The sequence below is a fragment of the Cervus canadensis genome, chromosome 21, assembly GCF_019320065.1.
Source record: "Cervus canadensis isolate Bull #8, Minnesota chromosome 21, ASM1932006v1, whole genome shotgun sequence".
Taxonomy (NCBI): Eukaryota; Metazoa; Chordata; class Mammalia; order Artiodactyla; family Cervidae; genus Cervus; species Cervus canadensis.
In genome coordinates this window covers 15158263-15183201 of record NC_057406.1, presented here as the reverse complement: position 1 = coordinate 15183201, position 24939 = coordinate 15158263, and the positions used below count along the sequence as shown (strand labels likewise).

Below are 24939 nucleotides of genomic sequence, written 5' to 3'. Positions count from 1 at the left end.
ACACACCTGTGTTATATGCCCACAGTCTTGTTATTACAATACACATGTAGACACGTGTATATAAACATGCATTATACACATACAAGCACACACACTAGTGTACACACATATACATATATATTATGTACCACAGTTATATGAATTATATATGTACACACATGTACACACATATATACATATATATTCTACACACACACATGCTTATGTATTATGTACCCATAGCTATATGTATCACACACACATGTACACATATGTATTATGTAAATATATATTACATGTGCATGTACACACATATACATACATAGCTGTATGTATTATATATACAAATGTATGCACACATTTACACGCATGTATACATATGTTGTATACCCACAGTTATATGTATTATACATGCAAATGTATGCAACTCATATAAATATATACACAAATGTATTATACACACATGTGCATATATATTATATATACAAATGTATACACAATGTATATACATGTTTATACACATATACATACAGATGTATACACATATATACATATATACACATATTGTATCCCACACATGTATATAATGTGTACAAATGTATGCACACATATATACACACGTATACATATATACCCCATTTATATATAATATATACAAATGTTTGCACATATATATACACATACATTATACATGTAATTGTGTTATACACACATATATATTAAGTCCCACATTTATATGTATTATATATACAAATGAATACACACATATATACATGCATTATTCACACAAATATATATACACACATATACAAGCATACATTATATATATATACAGGTATATACACATATATTGAAGAAGGAAATGTCAACCCACTCCAGCGTTCTTGCCTGGAGAATCCCAGGGAGAGAGGAGCCTGTTGGGCTGCCGTCTATGGGGTCGCACAGTGTCGGACACGACTGAAGCGACTTAGCAGCAGCAGCAGCAGCATACACATATACAAGTGTACATTATATATATACACATGTATACTGTCCCTTACTGTCCTGGTCTCTCACTCAGGTGAACGTGAAGAAGCCCATGAAGGATGAGACGCACTTCGAGGTGGTGGAGTCCGGCCGGTACATCACTCTACTGCTGGGCAAGTCCCTCTCTGTGGTCTGGGACGGGCACCTGGCCGTCTCTGTGTTCCTGAAGCGGACGTACCAGGTGGGTGGTCTTTCTCCACTTCCTCCCTCTTCTGTCTGCTTGCATCTTCAGCTCCCCGAGCAGCATCTGGGATCCTCACCCACAGTCTCGGGGGAAGGTGGGTGGTCACCTGGCTCAGCCTCCTCCCGACACAAATAAGACTCAAGGATTAGAGTTCGCCTCGGCTGTTTCCGAGACAGTTGCCCATGGCAGGGTGAGGGTCCTGGACCCTGCAAGCAGTCCCTTGACTGGCAGTAGGTATTCTTAAGGTTTCCTAACCTAAGGAGCAAATCCCATCACGCACAATGTGACTATAACACCCCAGAACATTCTGGGTGTGCCTCCCATGGAGCCCAGGCCAGCACCTGCCAGGGGCTGTGGTGAGACGGCTCATCACCTGCTTGGGGGAAAGCTCGTGGTGTCTGTCCAGGTCTTGACGGTTTGCTGGGACTTCATCTTCTCTAACAGGCATGTATGTGATGAGTGCCCTGTCTGCCCTGGTGGCAGGACCCACTTTCCCAGCATTCTGAGGGCTCATTCTCAGCTCGTACCCAAGTGAGGCTGCTCCTTGGGACCTCATGCCATTTCTGGAGAGCATCAGCAATGCACTCATTCCATTATTCAACAGATGCTTACTAAACTCCTGTTATGTGTCAAGCACTGTTCTAGGCACTCTAGGTACGGGGGGGAAATAACTAACTATTGATACAGTGAGAGGAGAATCTGTCCTTGACTTTTCTAGCTTCAGGAGACTGCCTGCATCCCCTGGCTGTGGTCCCATCCTCCATCTTCAAAGCCAACAGCATAGCATTGTCTGCTCCCTCTGTTTCCCTCTGTCACATCGCTGTTCTCATTCTGACTTCTCCTGCACGCCGTATGGGACCCAGTGATTACCCTGAGCTCACCCAGATGACCCAGGACAGTCTTCCTGTATCAAAATCGAACACACCTACCTAACACACCTACAAAGTTCCCTTAGCCGTGTACGGTGACATATTCCTGGTCGGGAGATTAGGACGTGGACATCTTTGGGGCCGGGTATTGTTTTGCCTACCACAACCCTGCCTGCTTGCTTAATCGCTCAGTTGTGTCTGACTCTTTGTGACCTCATGGACTGCAGCCTACCAGGCTCCTCTGTCCATGGGATTCTCCGGGCAAGAATATTGGAGTGGGTTGCCATGCCCTCCTCCAGGGGATCTTCCTGACCCAGGGATCGAACCCACATCTCCTGCACTGCAGGCAGATTCTTTACTCTCTGAGCCATCGGGGAAGCCTGATGGAGGTCATATTCTAGTGGGGATATTATGTGTTTCATTTTTTAAAGATTATATTTAAAAATATATATTTTATTTATTTATTTGACTGCTCTGAGTCTTAGTTGCAGTGTGCAGGCTCTTTAGTTGCAGCATGTAAACTCTTAGTTGCAGCATGTGGGATCTAGTTCCCCGACCAAGGATCAAACCCAGGCCCCCTGCATTGGGATCATGGAGTCTTAGCCACTGGACCACCAGGGAAGTCCCTATTATATGTCTTTTAAAAAAACATTATTTATTTATTTGGCTGTGTTGGATATTAGTCATGTTATGTGATATCTTCCATTGCAGAGCAGGGACTCTCTAGTGGTGTTTGGGTTCAGTTGCTCTGTGGTATGTGGGATGTTAACTCCCCAACCAGGGATTGAACCCACATCCTTTTGTGTTGCAAGACTGATTCTAAACCACTGGGCCACTAAGTATTTTAGATTGGTTGGTCTGATGAGACTTGTCTCAGAAAGCGTGAGTAGAGTCTTTGGGGAAGAGGGAAGGGAGTCATGTAAATATCCTGACTCGAGAGTTTAGGCAGATGGCACAGCAGATGCCAAGGCCCTGAGGTGGACGGTGTTTGTTTTGAACAAGCAGACCAGGGTGGCTAGAGAGGAGGGGCTTGGGGTGATTGGTGGTCAATAAGGACAGGGACCAGGCAGGGGCCATACACAGGGGCTGTTAGGCCACGAAAATATCTTTGTCCTTTTGTCCACCTGTGAGAACATTTTTCTTATATTTCCTAGCAAAACAGAATAAGTCACCTCTCTTTGTCTCAAGGCAGGGCTTCAAAAAGGTTCTAAAAGCATCACCTTTTCTTTTCCAGGCAGATTTTGTCCATTAAAAAAAAAAATTTGGCCACACTTCATGGCTTATGAGACCTTAGTTCCCTGACCAGGGATCGAACCTGCACCCCCTCCATTGGAAGGCAGAGTCTTAACCACTGGACCTCTGGAGAAGCCCTTGTCCGGTGGTTCTTATGTGATGGTTTCCATTTATTCACTCATTAGTTGGTCAGGATTTGTTGTATACTGCACCCCCTGATAGGTGAACATGGAGACAAGTAAGATATTATGTCAGCCCTGGTAGCATTTAGTATACAGCAGAATCCTGGCCTTCCCTGGTGGCTCAGATGGTAAAGAATCTGCCTGTAATGCAGGAGACATGGGTTAGATCCCTGGGTCGGGAAGATCCACTGGAGAAGAAAATGGCAACCCACTCCAGTATTCTTGCCTGGAGAATTGCATGGACAGAGGAACCTGGTGGGCTGTAGCCCATGGGGTTACAAAGAGTCGGACACGACCGAGTGACTAACACACACAGAATCCTGGCCAGCCTGCTCTGAACAGGCTGCAGTTGTCCAGGGAAGGCAAGCACCTGTCCACAGTCAAGCGGGACTAGAGGGCTCCTTCCTCAGACCTCTCACACTTTCACTGATGTAATGTTGAACCAGCTTCTCTTCTGCTCAGACCCTTACTGGGGCGGCTGATGGTTTATACTGCAGGGATCAGGACACAAGCTGCTTAACTGGCCCTTCAAGGGACCTGGATGGGCTGCTTCTCTCTGTGAATAATCTTGGTTTCCTTAACCTTAACATGGGGTCATTTATGTTCATACTGAGAAGGGGGAGACAGAGGATGAGATGGTTGGATGGCACCACTGACTCAATGGACATGAGTTTGAGCAAATTCAGGGAGATGGTGAAGGATGGTTGTGCTGCGATCCATGGGTTTGCAGAGTCGGACGTGACTGAGTGATTGAACAGTCACAGCATGGGGGTCAGTGCAGAAGCAGGCCAAAGGCCTTGGCAGGGTCGAGGCTTTGCTGACCACCCTGGTCTCCCTCTGGGCTGCCCTCCCATCCCCTTCCCTCCTCCTTTTCCTCAGGCGAGTCTGCCTCCCCTGCTGCCCGGAACCCTCCTCCTCCTGACTCAGCCAGTTTGCTCCGAGGTTTGCAAAGCTCACGCTCCCCCAACTTGTCCCCCAGGAGCGGGTATGCGGCCTGTGTGGGAATTTTGACGGCGTCCAGAACAATGACCTCACCAGCAGCAGCCTCCAAGTGGAGGAAGACCCCGTGGACTTTGGGAATTCCTGGAAAGTGAGCCCGCAGTGTGCCGACACCCAGAAAGTAGGTCGGGGTCCCCCCTGCTGTGCGAAGTGGGTGGTGTGGCCTGCAGGGGGCGGGCTCGGGGAGAGGGCCTCTTGGGTGCTTCCGGGTTGGTTGTTCTGGGTCCACCTGTGTTCTCCCTCTTGGCTCCCCAGGTGCCACTGGACTCGGCCCCTGCCACCTGCCACGACAACGTCATGAAGCAGACCATGGTGGATTCCTCCTGCAGGGTCCTCACCAGTGATGTTTTCCGGGAGTGCAACAGGCTGGTGAGGGTGACGGCGGACCTGGGGGGCAGGCACTTCCAACCGTGGATGCTTCCAGGAGCTTTAGAAATGATCTGTAGCTGCTCACCTCTCGTGGCTTCAGTCTGAGAAACAGAAAGAAAAATCCATGGCTTATCAGGAAAGCAATGCTTGGCAAAGCCTTTTTCTTCTGTGCAATGCTTGGCTGTCTGTGCATCCTGCCAGAGCTGCTCTTCTGGCCTCTGTCTTGGGGTTTGTCTCCCACAGGTTACCTTATCTCTAACTTCAGAATGGGGGGTTCCCTTCTCCTGCCCCTGCCATGTCTCTGGCCCCAGGCGTTCCATCTCTGCCCTGGGTTCCCAGGTCTTGTCTCACAGAAATTCTTCTGGTCTTACAGCCAGATTAAAAAAAATTTTTTTGGCTCTTCTGCATGGCATGTGGGATCTTAGTTCCCCGACCAGGGATCGAACCCATGCCCCCTGCATTGGGAGTGCAGAATCCCAACTACTGGACCACCAGGGAAGTCCTCTTAAAGCCAGATTTTGAGCCCGCATTTTATGGCTTCTTTTGATGTCTTTATCTCACGTGGTGATGAGGAATTTCTCCAAACAAGGTTCAGTGCAGTGTCCTCTCTGTCTTTCTCTGAATGTATATGTGCGCACGTGTGTATCTGTGGGTACGTGTGTGTCTGTGGGTACGTGTGTGTCTGTGTATGTATGGACACATGTACGGGCAGTCACAGCCAGGTGCATAGGCCTGTTGCTCCATGGTGTCTCCCTCGTGGGAGTGGCTGAGCACCTGTGTTTCATCTCTTCCTGTCCAGCCAGTGATTTTTAGTCCCACAGGACCTGGAAGGATAGGTAGGATCCCCTGGTTTGGTGGAGACCCCAGGCACCTGAGCAGGAAGTGGGGAAACAGTGAGAGGGTCAAAGAAACCAAGGCTTTTGGGCCCAGTGACCTGTTTAATGTCCGGATTCATTCCAACCACTACTCCCCCAAACAAGACTGGTGTGTGGGGGTCAGGTGTGGGGCAGATGAAGGCGGGAGGTGGTTACTGAGCTTGAATGTGGACAGCAGGTGGACTTTCCCTTGGGTAGGTTTGGGGTCAGAGTCCAGGAGCACTGGGCCAACCGAGGTCCAGCACATCAGCCTATAGCATCTTAGCGGGGTAGTATGGGTGGTCCTGATGGGTTTTTGGTTTTCTTGGTCTCTCTGCTGAGTGAAGGCCAGGAAAGAGAGAGAGAGAAAGAGAGAGTGTGTGTGTGTGTGTGTGTGTTGTGTTTATGTAAAGCACCCAGACTCCCGTGAGGGTGGGAGTGGGTTATGGGGATGGATGGTGGCTCAGCAGGTGCCTGGAACAGATGGATTGAAAGGAATGTTCTTCTGAAAAATTCTCAGGCACATCTCATCTATGAGAGTCTGGCAAGCCTGTCTTTCCCCCCCTTTTCTGGAATCCAAGTGAGGACATAGGATTTCTGCCTTTTTACCCACCCCATCCTGGGCACTGTGGCCTCACATCTCTCCTTCTGCCCTGGAGCCTCTGTCCCTACTCTGATCAATGGCACATTCCCGCCTGGCCAAGGGCCAGAGTCCCCAGGTGCAGCCCTGGGTCACGGCCCCCCGCGCCTCCCTTGCAGGTGAACCCCGAGCCGTACCTGGATGTTTGCATCTACGACACCTGCTCCTGCGAGTCCATTGGGGACTGCGCCTGCTTCTGTGACACCATCGCCGCCTACGCCCACGTGTGTGCCCAGCACGGCGAGGTGGTGGCCTGGAGGACAGCCACACTCTGCCGTGAGTCCTGTGGTCCCTCACGATCCTGGCCGCGCCCCCTCCCCTCACACATCTAGACCTTGAGACCCTGGGTGTGGACACCTCGGTGGGGGAGAAAGACCCATGTGAGGGTGAAGGCCTAGATGGAGGGGTCAGGACACAGGTGTGCGTGAGGAGGGTCAGGATTGAATAGAGCAACAGGGAGAGCCTCGTCTAGAGAAATTCTGGGAGAAGGAGAAGAGGGAGCAGTGAGGAAGAGAAGAAAGAGGTCAGCATGTCTGTAATTAGACTCGATCATCTTTACCATCGCAAGCGCTTCCCAGGTGGCTCTGATAAAGAATCCTCCTGCAGTGCAGAATACCTAGATTTAATCCCTGGGTCGGGATGCTCCCCTGGAGAAGGGAATGACAACCCACTCCAGTCTTCTTGCCTGGAGAATCCCATGGACAAAGAAGCCTGGCGGGCTATGGTCCATGGGGTCGCAAGAGTCGGACTCGATTGACCCACTAAGCACATTTCACACCATCGTGATCAAGCAGCTCAGATACTTATGTTACGTCTTCCTTCCTGTGTTGAGCAACTGAACATTTTTAAAAGGAAAACAGAACCACTGGGTTCCTGGTTGGGGGGCTCTCAAAGCCCAGATGATCTGATGTGGGTGACTGTGTATTTCCCCAGCACCATCGTCTCCTCCCCGGGGCCGTCACCCCCACGGGTTTCCCGCTATCAGTCCGGGGCTGCATGGGGTTGCCTGGGGCCTTAATAACCGTTCTGCCCGTTTGGGGGTCTGCACAGCCCAGAACTGTGAGGAGCGGAACCTGAAGGAGAGCGGGTACCAATGCGAGTGGCGCTACAACAGCTGTGCTCCTGCCTGTCCGGTCACGTGCCAGCACCCGGAGCCCCTGGCCTGCCCCGTGCCGTGCGTGGAGGGCTGCCACGCACACTGCCCGCCCGGTGAGGCCCTGGCCCCGAGTGGGGATGGCGTGGAGGGTGGGGCTACTCCTCAGGAAAGTGCCGCCCCGTCCTGCTTCATCTCAGCCTCGCCCAAGGGCCCTTCTCCCCAGCCCAGTCACCCTGGGTCCTGTTTCCATGTCCTTCCACCAAAGCCTGGCCAGCTGGGATTTTTGCCAAACTGAGCTCCCGTGTGATGCTTCTGGGGGTCCATTGATGGGTTTATCATCTGGAGCAGCACTTTCTGATAGAACTTTCTGCAATGCCAGGAGAGTTCAACTCAGACGTGGGCTTGTTGTGTCTAAGGAATTGAATGTTCAGTTTTATTGATGTTACTTAATTTACATTCAAATGTAACCAGCCACTGGTGGTTAGTGGCCACAGCAGTGGGTAGCACAGGTTGAGAGTTATCAGATATCTTCTTTGGTGGAGGAACAAAAAGACCCCTGGTGATAAGACTTGCTTTGTCCCGGGATTTGGAGGAGGCGAGGTGGGAGAAGGAACCCCCTCTCCTAATTTTGTAGGTGAAAGGATGCTCCCTAAGTGATGTGGTGGCTCTCAGGGGAGGCAGGCAGAGCTGGGACAGGCCCTTTGGTGCCAGGAGAGTCTTCCTTGCAGGCAAGGTGGAACTTGGCTCCTAACAAGAGGCTTGTCGTGCAGGGAAAATCCTGGACGAGCTTTTGCAGACCTGCGTCAACCCCGAGGACTGCCCTGTGTGCCAGGTGGAGGGCCGGCGCTTAGCCTCCGGGAAGAAAGTGACCCTGAACCCTGGGGACCCTGAGCATTGCCAGATCTGGTAACACGGCTCCCCCAACCCCACCCTGGGTTGTCTGAATGGTCAGTCTTACTGTCAAACCTGGGGGCCTGCTCCGAAGTGTCTATTTGGGGAAGGACATCTTGTTCTTGTTCAGTTTGCCTCTCTGTCTTTGAAGACAGACTAAATTTCTTCCCCAGGAAACACCTCTTAGGAGATTTAGGTTTTTATCCCTGCTGCTGAAGGAAGGGCCTGGCCTCTTCTTGTCCCTGGAGGTGGCATCTAGTCCTGGGACAGGCATCTATGGAAAGCAGATTTCTTGTTTCCTGGAGGTAGGGGTGCAGGTGGGGGAAAAGTGAGGTGGAGCCCCTGACCCTGCAGCAGAGCTTAGACACCTCAGGCCACTGCCAGGTTCCAGGATGAAGCTGTCATAACTGGAGCTAGACACGGGTCACTGCCCCCTACCGATTGTAGGGGCCCCCTACTGCCCCATTACCTGATTGCCTCTGGCAGCTGGCCCTGGAGAGTTGAGGAGGAGTTGGGGGGTGAGCTCTGAGCTTCCTGAAGCCCTGCTCCTAAGTTGAGAATATCTGTTCCAATGCTAATATGCTCAGCACCACTCCTTATGGGATCCTAAACTCGAGAACTTAAACTCGCTGAGGAAGAAAGGGGCCGTGGCTACGGCTGCCAGGGTCAGACTCCGAGTGCACTCATCCTGGGTGAATTTTTTAGCAAACACAGGAAAACTCGAGAGTACGTCACTCACGCTCCATTAACCAAGGATGGAGGCTCTAAATTACGTGGAGTATGAAGAAGTAGGAATCGACTTTCTTTTAAGACCCTGCCTGCCTGCTGGCTGTGCCAAGCTGTAGGGGTTCTGAGCTGCAGGCACACGGGGAGGGCAGTCACCTGGGTACACGCTGCAGTTGCAAACCCGTGTGGAGAGCGGTCCTGGAGCAGACTGAGGACACCGCTGGGAGGCACTCCATAGGGTTACTCTGGGGCTCAGGCACTGCTGTCCCCTCACCCTACTGCGATGCTGAGAGCAAGTGGCCACAACGGCTGAGAGTGCCTGCAGGACAAGGTTCTAGCCTGAATGGATCTCCACCGCAGGCAGCTTCTCCTAATGTCTGGCAGACCCTGCCACTTTCCAGAATCCTGGTGAAAGGGAGAGAAGTGACCAGGGGACCAGAAACTTGGCATGGTGGGGTGAGAAGTTGTCTGGGGGCTTGGGGCTGGGCATGGGGCATAGCCAGATCCTGGCACGTGATGGGCGTAAACCACCTGTCCATTGTGGGAAAGAATGAATGAGTTACTATTGTTCCCCATCTAGCATCTTGGAGACCCGAGAATACCACTCCCAGTACTTTATTCTGCCAGATAAAACTGGGATTCAAATCTTTATTCATCTCTCCAAAATGATTTTACTCCAGTCTTCCTCTCTTTCTAAAGCCCAACATGTTAAACATGCTACAGAATTACGCAGCTTAGACTCTGTTTAATAAATACTGAAAAACATATATCTTCAGTAGAGCATTTACAAGTCCTGGTTAGCGTCAACATTACAGAGCAGTGTTTGTCTTTGGAGATATTTGGGAGAAGGCTTGGATTATAATTAAATATTTATGTTGCTAGAGGCATAGGTTGAAAATCAATCAACTTTGAATGGCTATGTGGACTGCCGAGAAAGAAGAAAAATTCATTTTTTGGTCCTGGGTTGGGTAGAAGCTTGGTTTTCAGAGGAATCACAACTCAAGGGAAGTGTGTATGTGTATATGTGTGTGCATGTGTGTATGTGTATGTGTGTATGTGAATATTTATGCATGCATATGCGTACATGTGTGTGTGTGTGTGTGTGTGTGTAGGGTGCTGCGTGGGGACATATGTTAAGCATGGTGTCTCTTTCCAGTGGGCAGTAGTCCTTGGGGGCTCAGGTCCAGTGGGCTGGGAAGTGCCCAGAGCTTCTTCCTGAACCATTTTGGTGTCTGCCCTCCTGCAGTCACTGTGATGGTGTCAGCCTCACTTGTGAAGCCTGCAGGGAACCAGGAGGCCTGCCCGTGCCCCCCACCGAAGGCCCGGTCAGCCCTACAACCCCATACGTGGAGGACACCCCGGAGCCGCCCCTGCACGACTTCTTCTGCAGCAAACTCCTGGACCTGGTCTTCCTGCTGGATGGCTCCTCCAAGCTGTCCGAGGCCGACTTCGAGACGCTGAAGGCGTTCGTGGTGGGCATGATGGAGCGTCTGCACATTTCCCAGAAACGCATCCGCGTGGCCGTGGTGGAGTACCACGATGGCTCCCATGCCTACCTCGCGCTGCAGGACCGGAAACGGCCGTCCGAGCTGCGGCGCATCGCCGGGCAGGTGAAGTACGCGGGTAGCGAGGTGGCTTCCACCAGTGAGGTCTTGAAGTACACGCTCTTCCAGATCTTTGGCAGGATTGACCGGCCCGAGGCCTCTCGTGTGGCCCTGCTACTTACGGCCAGCCAGGAGCCCCCCAGGCTGGCCCGGAACTTGGTCCGCTATGTCCAGGGCCTGAAAAAGAAGAAGGTTTCCGTGGTCCCGGTGGGCATCGGGCCCCACGCCAGCGTCAAGCAGATCCGCCTCATCGAGAAGCAGGCATCCGAGAACAAAGCCTTTGTGCTAAGCGGTGTGCATGAGCTGGAGCAGCGGATGGATGAGATCGTCGGCTACCTCTGCGACCTCGCCCCCGAGGTGCCTGCCCCGACCCCGACGCGACGTCCCCTAGCCGCACAGGTCACTGTGGCTCCTCAGCTCCTGGGTCCTTTGTCGTCGGGACCCAAGAGGAGCTCCGTGGTCCTGGATGTGGCGTTCCTCGTGGAAGGCTCTGACGAGGTGGGTGAGGCCAACTTCAACAGGAGCGCGGAGTTCGTGAAGGAGGTGATCCGGCGCATGGACGTGGGCCGGGACGGCATCCACGTCACAGTGCTGCAGTACTCCTATGTGGTGAGCGTGGAGCACTCCTTCAGGGAGCCGCAGTCCAAGGAGCTGGTCCTGCAGCGGCTCCGTGAAGTCCGCTACCGGGGTGGCAACCAGACGAACACGGGGCTGGCCCTGCAGTACCTGTCAGAGCACAGCTTCTCTGCCAGCCAGGGTGACCGGGAGCAGGCGCCCAACCTGGTCTACATGGTGACGGGCAGCCCGGCCTCAGACAAGATCCGGCGGATGCCCGGAGACATCCAGCTGGTGCCCATCGGCGTGGGCCCCCGTGTGGATGTGCAGGAGCTGGAGAGGGTCAGCTGGCCCCAGACCCCCATCTTCATCCAGGACTTCGAGAGGCTCCCCCGAGAAGCTCCGGATCTGGTGCTGCAGCGGTGCTGCTCTGAAGATGGCCCTCACCTCCCCACCCTCATCCCTGACCCAGGTATATGGGCGCTTGGCGTGGGAGCGAGGACTTGGAGGGGGGTGCTGGGGGCTGCCTTGGTGGAGATGCCATTCTCAGACTCCAGTCTGGCTTCTCTCCTCTGTTTTCAGTCACATCCCACCTTCAGGGAGAGGCATCTGTGGTCTTTTGAGGGGGAAGGATCTTTTCTTATGGGCTTCCCCAGTGGCTCAAACGGTAAAGATTCTGCAGACCCAGGTTCGATCACTGGGTTGGGGAGATCCCCTAGAGGAGGAGCATGGCCACCCACTCCAGTATTCTTGCCTGGAGAATCCCTTGAGCAGAGATGCCTGGCAGGCTACAGTCCATAGCGTCGCAAAGAGTCAGACGCAACTGAGTGGCCCAGCATGCATGCATCTGTAAGAAGTGGATAATAATAGTGCTTACTTGTAAATGCTTAGAACGGTACCTAGGACGTTGCAAGCACTCAAAAATGGCTTATCTCCCCTGCTATTATTACTACCTTCTTAGCTGATACTAATGACTAATCAGTTTCTAGTTCTTCCTTATTTACTTACTTACTCATTTCTGGCTGTGCTGGGTCTTTGTTGCTGTGCTCAGGCTTTTCTCTAGTTGTGGTGAGTGGGGGCTACTCTGTGTTGTAGTGCAAGGGCTTCTCACTGTGGCAGTTTCTCTTGTTGTGGAACACGGGCTCTAGGGCACTTGGGCTTCAGTAGCTGTGGTTCCCCAGCTCTAGAGTGCAGGCTGAACAGTTGCAATGCACGGGCTTAGCTGCTCCTCAGCATGTGGGAACTTCCCAGATGAAAGAGCGAACCTGTGTCTCCTGCATTGGCAGATGGACTCTTTACCACAGAGTCCCCGGGGAAGCCCAACCCCTAGTTCTAGAGTATCTTTATTTGGAGTGTTTGGAACCATTCCAGAATCACTAGCCTTCTTTCATTGTCTCTTGATCCTCACGCTTATTGTCTATGCCTTTGTTTCTCGGTTTTTATTTGGGCCACCAGTTTATCTAAACTCTTGTGATCGCTCAGTAATAGCTTCATCTGATCTCAGAATGGCATTTGGGGCAGAGTTTGTTTCCTCACGGTGATCATGACCCTGATCCCAACCATCAACGTGAGCTTTAGGCCTTTGTAATAGAGTCACCTTCTAGCTCCTTATGTGCCACCTGAGACCTGCAGACACACAAGTCCACCTTCCAGGGATGGGCTGCTCTGTTTCCCTTGCCATCTGGCTGTTTTCTGTTCCAGTCTATCATTCGATTCCAGAAGAGCCCCCGAAATGGAGAGGCAGGTTGTCTCTGCCTCTTGCTGCCGCCTGTGGTGTTTAAACTGCCTTTGAGTGGTGTTGGGATCCCCCCAACGTCTCCACACCCAGGGTCTTGCAGCCCCCTTGCCTGCCACCTGGCACCAGCTGCCGCACCCATGCAGGACTGGGCGACACGCCTCCCTGATGTGGCGCCTCCCGGTCCAGCGCCCTGCACACACCCTCCACTGCGTATCTGGGCCCTGTCCCCCGCTGCCCTTGGCTCCTCCCTCCTGTCTCTCTGCAGACTGCAGCCAGCCCCTGGATGTAGTCCTCCTCCTGGACGGCTCCTCCACCCCTCCAGCCTCTTACTTTGATGAAATGAAGAGTTTCGCCAAGGCTTTCATCTCAAAAGCCAACCTAGGTGAGTGAGGCGCCCGAAGCGGGGTGTTAATGGGGGCTTCCCACTGATCCAGAGCGTGACTCCTGCGCCCCACCTCCCGCCAGGCCCTCAGCTCACCCAGGTGTCAGTCCTGCAGTACGGAAGCATCACCAACATCGACGTGTCCTGGAACGTGCACATGGACAAAGACCACCTGCTGAGGCTTGTGGACCCCATGCAGCGCGAGGGAGGCCCCAGCCAAGTCGGTAATGTGGGTGCGGGCTTGGGGGCGGGCGATGCTGCTTGCAGTCCCCGCTCCTGGCACAAGTGACCGAGTGACCCTGGCTGGCCGCCTCGCTCCTCAGCCTTAGTTTTCCTTCCTGTAAACCGAGACACTCCTCCCCATCTCACGTCCCCGCTCCTGGCACAAGTGACCGAGTGACCCCGGCTGGCCGCCTCGCTCCTCAGCCTTTAGTTTTCCTTCCTGTAAACCGAGACACTCTTCCCCATCTCACGCATATGTGAGCCTCTCTGAGTCACTCCGTCTCGTGATCTGAGGCTCCGTCAGGAGACGGGGTGCTCAGCTGGCCTCAGGACCGCCATCTCTGAGTCAGGACTGATTGTGCGGCCCCCTGTCCGTTCCCAGGGGAGGCGTTGTCCTTCGCCGTGCGCTACATCACGTCCCAAGTCCACGGTGCCAGGCCTGGGGCCTCCAAGGTGGTGGTGATCCTGGTCACAGGCTCCTCCATGGACCCAGTGGAGGTGGCTGCCGCTGCTGCCAGATCCAACCGTGAGTGTCCAGGGTTCAGTCCTGAGACCACCCCTGTCCCCACCCCCCAACCTGCTCGAGGGCACAGAGTGGGCGGTGGTTACTTTCCGATGTCCTGGCTGATTTCGAATGCTTAATGCCCACGTGTGGCCTGGTTTCAAACAGTGGGAAATTGCCCAATCCCTGTGTTATTTGGAAGTGAAGCGGTGATAAATGCGTGTTCCTGGCAACCCACTCCAGTTTTCTTGCCTGGAGAAACCCAAGGACAGAGGAGCCTGGCAGGCTACAGTCCATAGGGCCACAGAGAGTCGGACACAACTGAGAGACTTAGCATTCATGCACACATCCTTCATTTGCATTCCTTTGACCGTAACCTTCAGTTTCTCCTGACTTGCCCTCTGCGTCCAGGGCAGGATCGTACCCCCACAACTATGGCCTCGTTGGCCTGAGTGATTCGTGTTGGGGCCTAGAGAACCATCAGGGATCTTCCTGTATTCGTGGCCCCTGTCTGGTACCAGCCTAGGGGCTTGGGGATGCTGGATGGATGGGAGACCAAGGGTGCTGTTTTAGGAAGGCAAAGGTTGCAGGCGTGCCCAGGCTGCATGTCTTGTGAGAGCTCATGCTGTGAGCCGGGGCAGGTAGTGTTGCCCGGGGGAGGGGGCATGGAGTGCTGGGTGAGTGGAATGAGTGGGTGAGTAGCATCTCCTTATGTTCTCCCTGGAGAACAGCTCATCTTTTTTTTTCAGTTTTTTTTAAAATTTATTTTTAATTGGAGGATAATTGCTTTAAAGTATGGAGGCTCTACAAGTGGCTGGGTGAAGCTTTAGGCCAGACCACTCTGAACCCACCTGACCAAAGGTGGGCACAGACCCTTTCTTGTTCCTCTGCAACCCCAGGAGTGGCCGTATTCCCCATTGGGATTGGGGACCAGTATGATGCAGCCCAGCTGAGGGTCTTGGCAGGCCCGGGGGCCAGCTCCAACGTGGCAGAGCTCCAGCGGATCGAAGACCTCCCCAGCATGGTTGCCCTTGGCAACTCCTTCTTCCAGAAGCTATGCTCTGGTGAGTCTTGTGATGTCTCTCTTATCCCCTCAAAATAGAAGCAAAAGCAATGAAACCCATCTCGACACTAGAAGGTTCCCACACGCGAGATTTGGCCTTGAATTAAGACTGTTTTATAGGCCATGATCTATAAATTTCTGCTTGTGGGAGATTGTAAGACAAACCTCCAAGGAGCTGCCAGAAAGTTCTCTCTATATATACCTCCTTCCCTCCTTACTGTCCTTGTTCACTATGGATGGGCTTCTGGACAAAGAAATGGAAGGCAGAGGCAGGGAACCCCAATATCCACAGGTCATGGACCTCTTCCCCAGGCCCTGTACTCATCCTCAGCATGGGTGTAAAAGGCTTTAGAAAAGCAACATAGATTTACCATATAGTGTGGAGACTTACATTTAAGATCTTGTAATAATCTATAATGGAATATAATCTAAAAAAATATAGCAATCCCTTTGTGTTATACCTGAAACTGACACAGTATTGTCAATCAACTATTCTTCAATGAAAAAGAAAATGAAAATATTAAGAAAGAAATACGGTAACATGGAATCTAACGTCAAAGTACCATAATTTAAGTTGATTTAAGGTTAGAAGCTTTTTGTTTTTACCATTGCTGTTCAGTTGCCAAGTCATGTCTGACTCTCTGCGACCCCATGGATTGCAGCAAGTCAGGCTTCCCTGTCTTTCACTATCTCCCGGAGTTTCCTCAAGTTCATGTCCATTAAATCGTGATGCCATCCAATCATCTCATCCTCTGTCGTCTCCTTTTCCTCCTGCCTTCAATCTTTCCTGGCATCAAGGTCTTTTCCAATGAGTCAGCTCTTTGCATCGGGTGGTCAAAGTATTGGAGCTTCAGCTTCAGCGTCAGTCCTTCCAATGAATATTCAGGTTGATTTCCTTTAGGATTGACTGCTTTGATCTCCTTTTTTTTTTTTCCCCATACATGATATTTTTTAAACCTGTTTTTTCATATTTTCCTGATATAATTAGGTGTGAGTCCAAACCTTCTAGGAGTTATTGCCCTGTCTTGCTAGATGATAGCTCTCTTGGTAGGGATTTTGAATATCTCTTTTAAGGTTTCAGAATCTTGTCTCATTTCCCTCTTCTCACTATTAATATCATGGATCTATTAATATTGATACATAGAAAAGAGGACAAGAAGATATTGATTGTACCTGTTGACATATTATTATGGCAATGTTGGCAACAATGTTGCCATATTATTACTGTTGTATCACTATAATGACTAACAACCACAAAGTTTATGGAATTCTCTGGCGATCCAGTGGTTAGGACTCTGTGTTTCCACTGCTGGGAGCATGGACTCGCTCCCTGGTCAGGGAACTAAGATCCTGCAAGCCATAAGGCACAGCCAAAAAAAAAAAAAAACCCACAACGTTTGCCTGAAGAACCACAGGGTGACTGCCTTCTAATCTCCCATACCTGAATCCTCACTGCTCATTTCACTCACGTTGTTTTCAGAGTTAATCCAGCTTCAAGGACTAGCCAGGTAGCTGAGCGAATGGCTCAGAATTTCTGGGTGGTGGGTGGGGACAGAGGTCTGACTTGTGTCTGTTTCAGGGTTCGTCAGTGTTTGCATGGATGAGGATGGGAATGAGAGGAGGGTAAGTTCCTTTCTGTTGGCTTTGAAGGAAAGATCAGGAATGTATATTTGGGGTCCTCGACCCCCTGGTTAACTTTTCCTCCTTTGGTCTGGGTCCAATAGTTTTTTTTTTTTTTTAATTGGAGGCTTCCCTGGTGGCTCAGTGGTAAAGAATTTGCCTGCCAAGGCAGGAGACACAGGTTCGATCCCTGGTCCGGGCAGATCCCGTATGCCGTGGAGCAACCATGCCCATGGACCACAACTATTGAGCCTGTGCTCTAGAGCCCAAGAGCTGCAACTACCGAAGCCTGCATACCCTAGAGCCGGTGCTCCACAACGGGAGAAGTCACTGCAATGAGAAACCCATGCACCACAACTAGACAGTGTCCCCCACTCACCACAACTAGAGAAAGCCCACACAGTAGCAAAGACCCGGAGTGAAATAAATAATAATAAAAGCCTAAGTAAATAAATAAAAAACTTTGGTTGGGGATGGGAGTGGATCCACCTGTAATTCTTATGTTCTGTATCCTGTCTCCTTGCCATTCAGGCCCAAGCTGTAGTTTCTGTGTCTCCTGAGTGTGGGAGGGTTAGTTGCCTAGCGGATGTTGAAGTGCCTCACTCCAGTCCCTGCCCGAACTTGGTTCTTTCTCTGCAGCCTGGGGACGTCTGGACCTTGCTGGATCAGTGCCACACAGTGACTTGCCTGCCAGATGGCCAGACCTTGCTGAAGAGTCACCGGGTCAACTGTGATCAGGGGCTGCAGCCATCATGCCCCGACGGCCAGACCCCGATCAGGAGGGAGGTAGCCTGTGGCTGCCGCTGGGCCTGTCCCTGTGAGTCCTTCACTTCCTCAGCCTGGGCAGTGTTCATGGGGTGGTGCCTTTTGCTTGTCTGTGCCAAGAGGTAGACCAGAAGGCCATCTCCTGCCCCTACCACGCATGTTCCCTCACTCTCCTGTCCTTGGGACATGTTTCCATTCCAGTCCAGGGCTCCCTATCTCCTTCCTGTGCCTTTTGGAGGACATGTCCCCAGATAATGCATAACCAGAGGGAAGAATTGATTTTCTGAGGTCAGTACTCAGCCTCTTGCTCAGTCGCTCAGTCATGTCCGACTCTTTGCAATCTCATGGACCGTAGCCTTCCAGGCTCCTCTGTCCATGGGATTCTCCAGGCAAGAATACTGGTTAGATGCCTGCTCCTGGGTAATAAATAAGACTTTGAATTTGAATTAGAGCTGAAAAACCTCCCTGATCCCAGCGTGGACCGCCTGCCTCTGGGGATGGGGTGTGGGCAGCCTCCCTCCAGTTTTGAGCCTGGGGAGAGTGGGGCTGAAAGTGGATTCTCAAGTTCTTAACATGACTGGTGCTTCTGTGGGAGGGCCCTGTGTTCTGGCCTGAGAAGTGTTTAAGGCAGCTGCTTTTTCTTGCCAGCTCTCCCGAATTTTCCTTTGATATCAGTTGTGTGTTCTATATTCTTTGCCTGCCCACTGCTTCATCCTGCCATCCTTCCGGTTTGCTTTGTTTTGTTATTTTTATTTATTTGTTTTTGCACTCAAACCCTCACACAGGCTCTCTCTTTGTCTCTCTTTAGGTGTCCTCCTTACCTTATAGAAGCTTGAGCACTTTTAGAGCAACCCTGGGCCTTCATTCCTTTGTAGACCATATATAAAATACACACGAAGTAGTTTCAGATTTGCTGCCAAGGAAGTTCCCTGGCAGTCCAGTGGTTAAAATGCCACACTTCCAATGCAGGGGGTGTGGGTTCGATCCCTGGTTGGGAATCAAAATCCTACATGCCATGAAGCCAAAAAAAAAAAAAAAACCCACAAAAACAGAATTGCTAACCAATATCTTTATGAAAATTGAATATCCTAACTAGAGTATACATTTGTACAGGGCTTCCGGGGTAGCTCAGCTGGTAAAGAATCCACCTGCAATGTGGGAGACCTGGGTTCGATCCCTGGGTTGGGAAGATCCCCTGGAGAAGGGAAAGGCTACCCAATCCAGTATTCTGGCCTGGAGAATTCCATAGTCCATGGGGTCGCAAAGTGTCAGACACGCCTGAACGACTTTCACTTTGGGTACAGAGTAAATTTTTTCACTAAAATTATTTAGGTTAGTTTTCCCCTTCCCTGCTGTGTACTCCCATTATTCATTACCATTCATTTGATTTTGTACCTGTTTGTGTTCCATCTTGAATTTTCCTCTCCACCATCCTAGCTGATTCCATTTGTTTGCCTTCTGTTTGTGAGGCATTCACATGGTTCTCAGTGTCAGAAGTCTATAGAAAGATATGCCCAGACCTCGCCCTGTTGGTTTAAAGAGAGCAGAGCAAATAGGAGAGGATCACAGAAGTTAAGTCATTTAGGTGGCAAAGCCACTCCCACTAACCTGCCAACTTAACACCATTTCACTGAAACAGCTTGTCCCAGGTGGGCAAAGCCACTCCCATTAACCTGCCAACTTAATGCCATTTCTTTACCTTGGGACTTACTATGGTCTTGCGGCAGCTGGGGCTGGACTGCTCAAGACTTGGCCACAGGGACTTCCCTGGTGGTCCAGTGGCCCAGGCTCCATATTCCCAATGCAGGGGCCCTGGGTTCGATCCCTGATTGGGGAACTAGATCCCACATGCTGCAACTGAAAGATTCTATATGGGGCAACTAAGACCAGATAGATATTTTCTTCCAAAAAAAGGCTTTACGGTACCCCAGCTGGAGTGTCTGGGAACACTTACAGCGTGGGTGTCAGTGGGGTGGTAGCATTCAGGACTGTCGCTTGGATGTGACCGGCTGCTCAGGATGTGGGGAACTTTGAATAGAAGAGCATCTGGGAGCCGATCAGCCCTGACCGATGGTGTATCATTTGCCAGGGTCTGTGCTGCCTTGGTATACGGGTCACTCTTGCTGTGGAGGTCTCCTGGGCCTGGCGGAGAGCAAGGGTAGTGTTAGTGAGTCCTTGCTGACCCCCTGGATCTGCCTCTCAGTTCTTGGTTTCCATTTCTCTACCACCATAGACGTAGTCATGGTTTGTCTGGAAGGCTCACTTCCAACTTTACTGAGGTTTCTGAGATTAGTTTTCAGACCATGTATGACTATGGTCCATCAGTTCAGTTAAATCACTCAGTTGTGTCCGACTCTTTGTGACCTCATGGACTGCAACACGCCAGGCTTCCCTGTCCATCACCAGCTCCCAGAACTTGCTACTTGTCCATCGAGTTGGTGATGCCATCCAACCAGCTCGTCCTCTGTTGTCCCTGTCTCCTCCTGCCTTCAGTCTTTCCCAGGATCAGGGTTTTTTCCAGTGAGTCAGTTCTTTGTATCAGGTGGCCAAAGTATTGGAGCTTCAGCATCAGTCCTTCCAATGAATGTTCAGGACTGATTTCCTTTATTCATGGACTGTGGTCCATTGGGGAGATTTTTATGGAATCATCTGACATAGTTGCAAGATGATTAGTCTTCCCAAGTGGTTTTAATAGAAACCTGAGAGTTTGCTGATGGTGTGGATGAACGAGTGGCAGACGAGGTTGTGTCGAGACCCCACCGTTTGTTTTGGCTTCAGGAATATTTCTCTTGCAGGGTCTCTTAAGGGATCATGTCAACGTGGCCATGTGTACCATTAGTCACTTGGTAGCTGAAGAGACACGTGTGCCTTTAGGGGACCTTCCTTTCCAGAGAGGTCATGAGCTCATGGTTTGCTTAGCTTGTTGTGGTTTCAACGTGTCCTAACACCGCTGGAACCTCACTTTGTTTCCTGGGCCAAGACATCCTTGTGGAGGAGAGCATTAACTTTGCACGTTTACATTTTTTGGAAGTATGGCTCTATAATTTGCCACATTTTAATGGAATCCTTGTCTTTCTAAACCTTCCCTAGGAATATATTTAATGGTCAGGTAAGCTGTTCTACCTCTCAGAATCAGTTTCCTAGTCTGTAAAAAGGAAGAAATTTGCCTCTATGGCTTCAAAAGGCCCACCAGCTCTCAGCTCTGGTTATCTGCATGCGGCTGCCTCTTTGCTCGGGTGGGAGTCCGCTCAGGTCACACCCATCCTTTGCTTTCTTGCCCAGGTGTGTGCACAGGCAGCTCCACTCGGCACATCGTGACCTTTGATGGACGGAATTTCAAGCTGACCGGCAACTGCTCATACGTTCTGTTTCACAACAAGGAGCAGGACTTGGAGGTGATTCTCCATAATGGATTCTGCAGTGTCGGGGCGAGGCAGGCCTGCATGAAATCTGTGGAAGTGAAGCAGAACGGCCTCTCGGTTGAGCTCCGCAGCAACATGGAGGTAAGAGGTGCTTTCCGTGGTCCTGAGGCAGGGCCCTTGGGGAAGCCACATGGACCCAGTGGCAGTTGGTTTTAGCTGGTGCTCCTGTGTGAAGACTTGACCTTCTGCCTGATTAGCAGGGTGCCATCTTTGTAGGAGGGGCTTATTGCATCTCCCTTCTGGTGTGATTTCTTGTTGTTCTGGGCCCAGATTTGGAAGAAAGGGTCCATTTTCTTTCTTTTTTTAAGAAATCTTTCTTTATGTGACTTTGCCAAACTCTTAGTTGTGGCATGAGGAATCTTTAGTTGTGGGATTTTAATTCCCTGACCAGGGATCGAACCTAGGATCCCTGCACTGGGAGCATGGAGTCTTAGCCACTGGACCACCAGGGAAGTCCCAGAGAGGGTCTGATTTCAGTAGCATTATATTGTCAATGGGGTGCCAGTTTTTTGCACTAGTAGAAGTTTGGGGTTTACACCAGGCTGTTTGTCCAGCAGACATTTTGTGCCCTGTACCTAGGCTAGGGCCTGCCAACCTTCTCAAGGAAAATATTTAGGGCCTAGATGAAAGCCTTTGAAAATATTTAGGGCCCAAGCAAAATGTGTGGCCCCAAAACTAAAAAAGAAAACTGAAAAACTGATCAAAATAAATGTTTGATTACATGTTTATAAGAGGTTGTATCATGCAACTTCTTTACATGTTTGTTTGGAAATCATACATATTTCATTACGTGAAAGCAACTTAAGGGTTAGACCTTCTCCTCTTGCAAGACTTCTTGAACACGCACAGTGATTGCTGAAAAAAAAAAATCACAGCTCGTCATATATTAAATGAGTAGCTCATAGCCAAATGTTTAAAATTCAAAAGGACAAAAAGCCTTCCAAAATTTTTACAGCAAAAATTATAGTCATCATGGGATGTGAGTATATTTTAACAGGTTTGATGTGATATATTGTGGGGCCTCCATAGATCTGGTGACCAAAATAAAATAAAGATTAAAGTATTCCTATTAGATGCTCCTGGAGATAGGGTGCCAGTGAGTTGGCAAAATGGCATCTTCCCCAGCCTGTCTTGAGGAGTCAGTCTTCCCTGTTGAGTGCCGATGGACTCAAGGTTTCCCTTAACCCCTGGGCTTTTGGGTTCCAGATGCATGGCTGGCTGTTCAGTTTTGTAAGAGTCCACTCTCCTGCCAAGCTCTGCAGAGCCCCTTTATCTGAGAAGAGCTGCCTGCCAGTGCCCAAGTTTGTGAATAACAGTGGAGTTGAGTGGGATGAATGTGTAGGGACTGTCATGAACTGTGAAAAGACACTACGAGTGATATCCTAGGATTCCTTGTTGCCATGACTACTGATGGGGCCTTTCTCCTTTGGACAGGTGATGGTGAATGGGAGACTGGTCTCTGTCCCTTACCTAGGTGGGGACATGGAGGTCAGAGTCTATGGTACCATCATGTTCGAGGTCAGATTCAAGCTTCTGGGCCACATCCTTGCCTTCACCCCACAAAACAACGAGTTCCAGCTGCAGCTGAGCCCCAAGATCTCTGCCTCAAAGACGTACGGTCTCTGTGGTAAGACTGTCGTCTGCCTCTTCCCTGAGATGTATGCCCTCCTTGCTCTAATCTCAGGGCTCCTGGCTACTGCCATTTCTGGGTCCAGTAGTGGGCTCAGATGCTGGCAGAGTTGGAGAATGACCAAGCCTCCAGCATCAGGAGCTGGCTTTGGGCTCTCAACCATACCTCTCCTGGTTTCTCTAGGGTTCTGTGATGAGAACGGGGCCAATGACTTCATGCTGAGGGATGGCACGGTCACCGCGGACTGGAAGACACTGGTCCAGGAGTGGACAGTGCAGCAGCCAGGGCAGACGTGCCCGCTGGGCCCCGAGGAGCCATGCCCCATCTCCCAGGGCTCCCGCTGCCAGGTCCTCCTCTCTGAGCTGTTTGCCGAGTGCCACAAGGTCGTTGCTCCGGCCACATTTCACGCCATGTGCCAGCAGGACAGTTGCCACCAGGAGCAAGTGTGTGAAGCCATTGCCTCTTATGCCCACCTCTGCCAGACCAAGGGGGTGTGTGTCGACTGGAGGACCCCCGATTTCTGTGGTGAGTCTCCACAATCTCCCCCAAATGCTGTGAAGAATGATGAATGGGGAGCCTGCTCAACCTCTCTGAAACCTCTTATTTTTTTAATCTGGGCCATGGAGATCAAAATCTGTGCCTTTCCTGTTCCCTAGGATTCCATTCAGGGTCAAGTAAGATGGTAGACATACAGGTAATTTGAACATAGGATTTCTATGTAATGAGTTTCTAGGTAAATGAAAGCATGGTCCTTACTGTCAGTATTTCTGCAGTTCCTGCACATGTGACTTTAATGTATTAGACACATTGGATGGCATCACCGACTCAATGGACATGATGAGTTTGAGCAAACTCCGGGAGAGAGTGAAGGACAGGGAAGCCTGACATGCTGCAGTCCATGGGGTCACAGAGAATTGGACACAACTTAGCAACTGAACAACAATAAGACACATCTAGGCCCAAGCAAAGTACAGAATAAGCAGTCACCTTGAACTTGGACTTGCACCAGGCTTTAGCAAAGGCTCCCAGAGCAAGCCACACCTGAGCAGGATTTAGAAGTGTGAGTGGAATTTTACCATTCGAATACCAAGAAGCTTCTTCATTAGAGATACCATGGGATTGCTAGTGTGGATACTTCCCCACGGTCAGCTTCCTTACTTAGACTTGGCACATGTTTATTATTTAACAAGTCGGGGATACCAAAGTGAATCAGATATGGCTCCTGCCCTCAGGGGGTGCTGGACTGATAACACTGAACTTCAACATCCTCAGTTTCTAATGTAATCCCTGACTGTTTTTTTTTTTTTTTTTTAAGGAAATGAATGTGTCCAAGCATCTCAGAGTCTCTGAGTTTATGATTATTATGCTGTCTCAGCTTTAATTGGGGCTGGAGGACTCGGGCATCCTAGCCCCAGCTAGGTGATCTGGGTGATCAGCTATTTCCTTAGTATTTCTGGACCTCAGCTTCTGCATCTTGAAATGATAGTTGGACTAGATGACTTGAAATGGTTTGGTGTCATTTGCGGGGGGGCGGTGGGGGGCACGGGTGGCGCCGAAGAGCTCCTATACTAAGTCCTCTATGTCTCAGCACAGAAGGAATTCACTGAGAGGCAAAGTGATGGATAAGTCATTTGTTAGAACAGGACACGTGTGAGGTTTTACAAGCAAGTGGGTAAGAGGGTGCCCCACCCCCAAGAACTTACTGGGCTCTAGTTTTATAATCAAAGGAGAAGAGGGGAGGCGGGGTGGGGGAAGACCTTCCCTGTCTTTTTGAGTAGACGTCCTGCTTCTAGCATCAGCTCCTCCTCCAGGTTGAGCAGGATTTTCTTGTCCCTACCTGGTAAAGCTGGGTCCACAAGTTGTTTTTTATGGGTGCAGAGAGCATGCCCCAGAGATCATAAACTTACTGAATTCACTGGGCAGGATGTGGGGCTTATGCCACCACTGTTTTATTATTTGGGGACATGTCTCATGTTTCTGTCTCATGGTTTCGTTGCTAAGCAAACCTGCTTGGTTTTGTGGTTAAGCAAACCTGCTTTCTGAGTCATCATTAACTTATAGGGGTCTTTGATATTTTCCCCACTTTTGGTCCTCTAGTGGGATTAACTATTTCATCACCTACTTTGTTCCTTTACACTGTCCCTATCAAACCCCTAGGTGTGTTGGGGCTCTGGTTTTATGAGTCCCTCTGGCTGATACTGCCTCCTTTCAACCTGCCCGCAGATCAAGGGGAAAATGTTAGTTTCTGAGTTACTCTCTATTTATTAATTGTCATGCTGCTACTGCTGCTAAGTCACTTCAGTCGTGTCCGACTCTGTGCGACCCCATCCCTGGGATTCTCCAGGCAAGAACACTGGAGTGGGTTGCCATTTCCTTCTCCAATGCATA

The 24939-nt window shown here is 50.6% G+C and overlaps 1 protein-coding gene across 1 annotated transcript in view; it reads left to right on the top strand.

Annotated features, from left to right (window-relative positions):
* Nucleotides 1-24939, top strand: part of VWF (von Willebrand factor) — a 129836-nt gene that overhangs the window by 73506 nt on the left and 31391 nt on the right. The window contains exons 22-37 of the mRNA XM_043440090.1: nucleotides 1040-1186; nucleotides 4453-4593; nucleotides 4728-4841; nucleotides 6455-6611; nucleotides 7386-7544; nucleotides 8202-8337; nucleotides 10295-11679; nucleotides 13211-13327; nucleotides 13411-13551; nucleotides 13932-14075; nucleotides 14951-15115; nucleotides 16694-16737; nucleotides 17374-17551; nucleotides 20782-21002; nucleotides 22356-22548; nucleotides 22735-23076. Coding sequence (XP_043296025.1) covers nucleotides 1040-1186; nucleotides 4453-4593; nucleotides 4728-4841; nucleotides 6455-6611; nucleotides 7386-7544; nucleotides 8202-8337; nucleotides 10295-11679; nucleotides 13211-13327; nucleotides 13411-13551; nucleotides 13932-14075; nucleotides 14951-15115; nucleotides 16694-16737; nucleotides 17374-17551; nucleotides 20782-21002; nucleotides 22356-22548; nucleotides 22735-23076 — 3784 coding nt within the window. The remainder of the gene's footprint in view (nucleotides 1-1039; nucleotides 1187-4452; nucleotides 4594-4727; nucleotides 4842-6454; nucleotides 6612-7385; nucleotides 7545-8201; nucleotides 8338-10294; nucleotides 11680-13210; nucleotides 13328-13410; nucleotides 13552-13931; nucleotides 14076-14950; nucleotides 15116-16693; nucleotides 16738-17373; nucleotides 17552-20781; nucleotides 21003-22355; nucleotides 22549-22734; nucleotides 23077-24939) is intronic.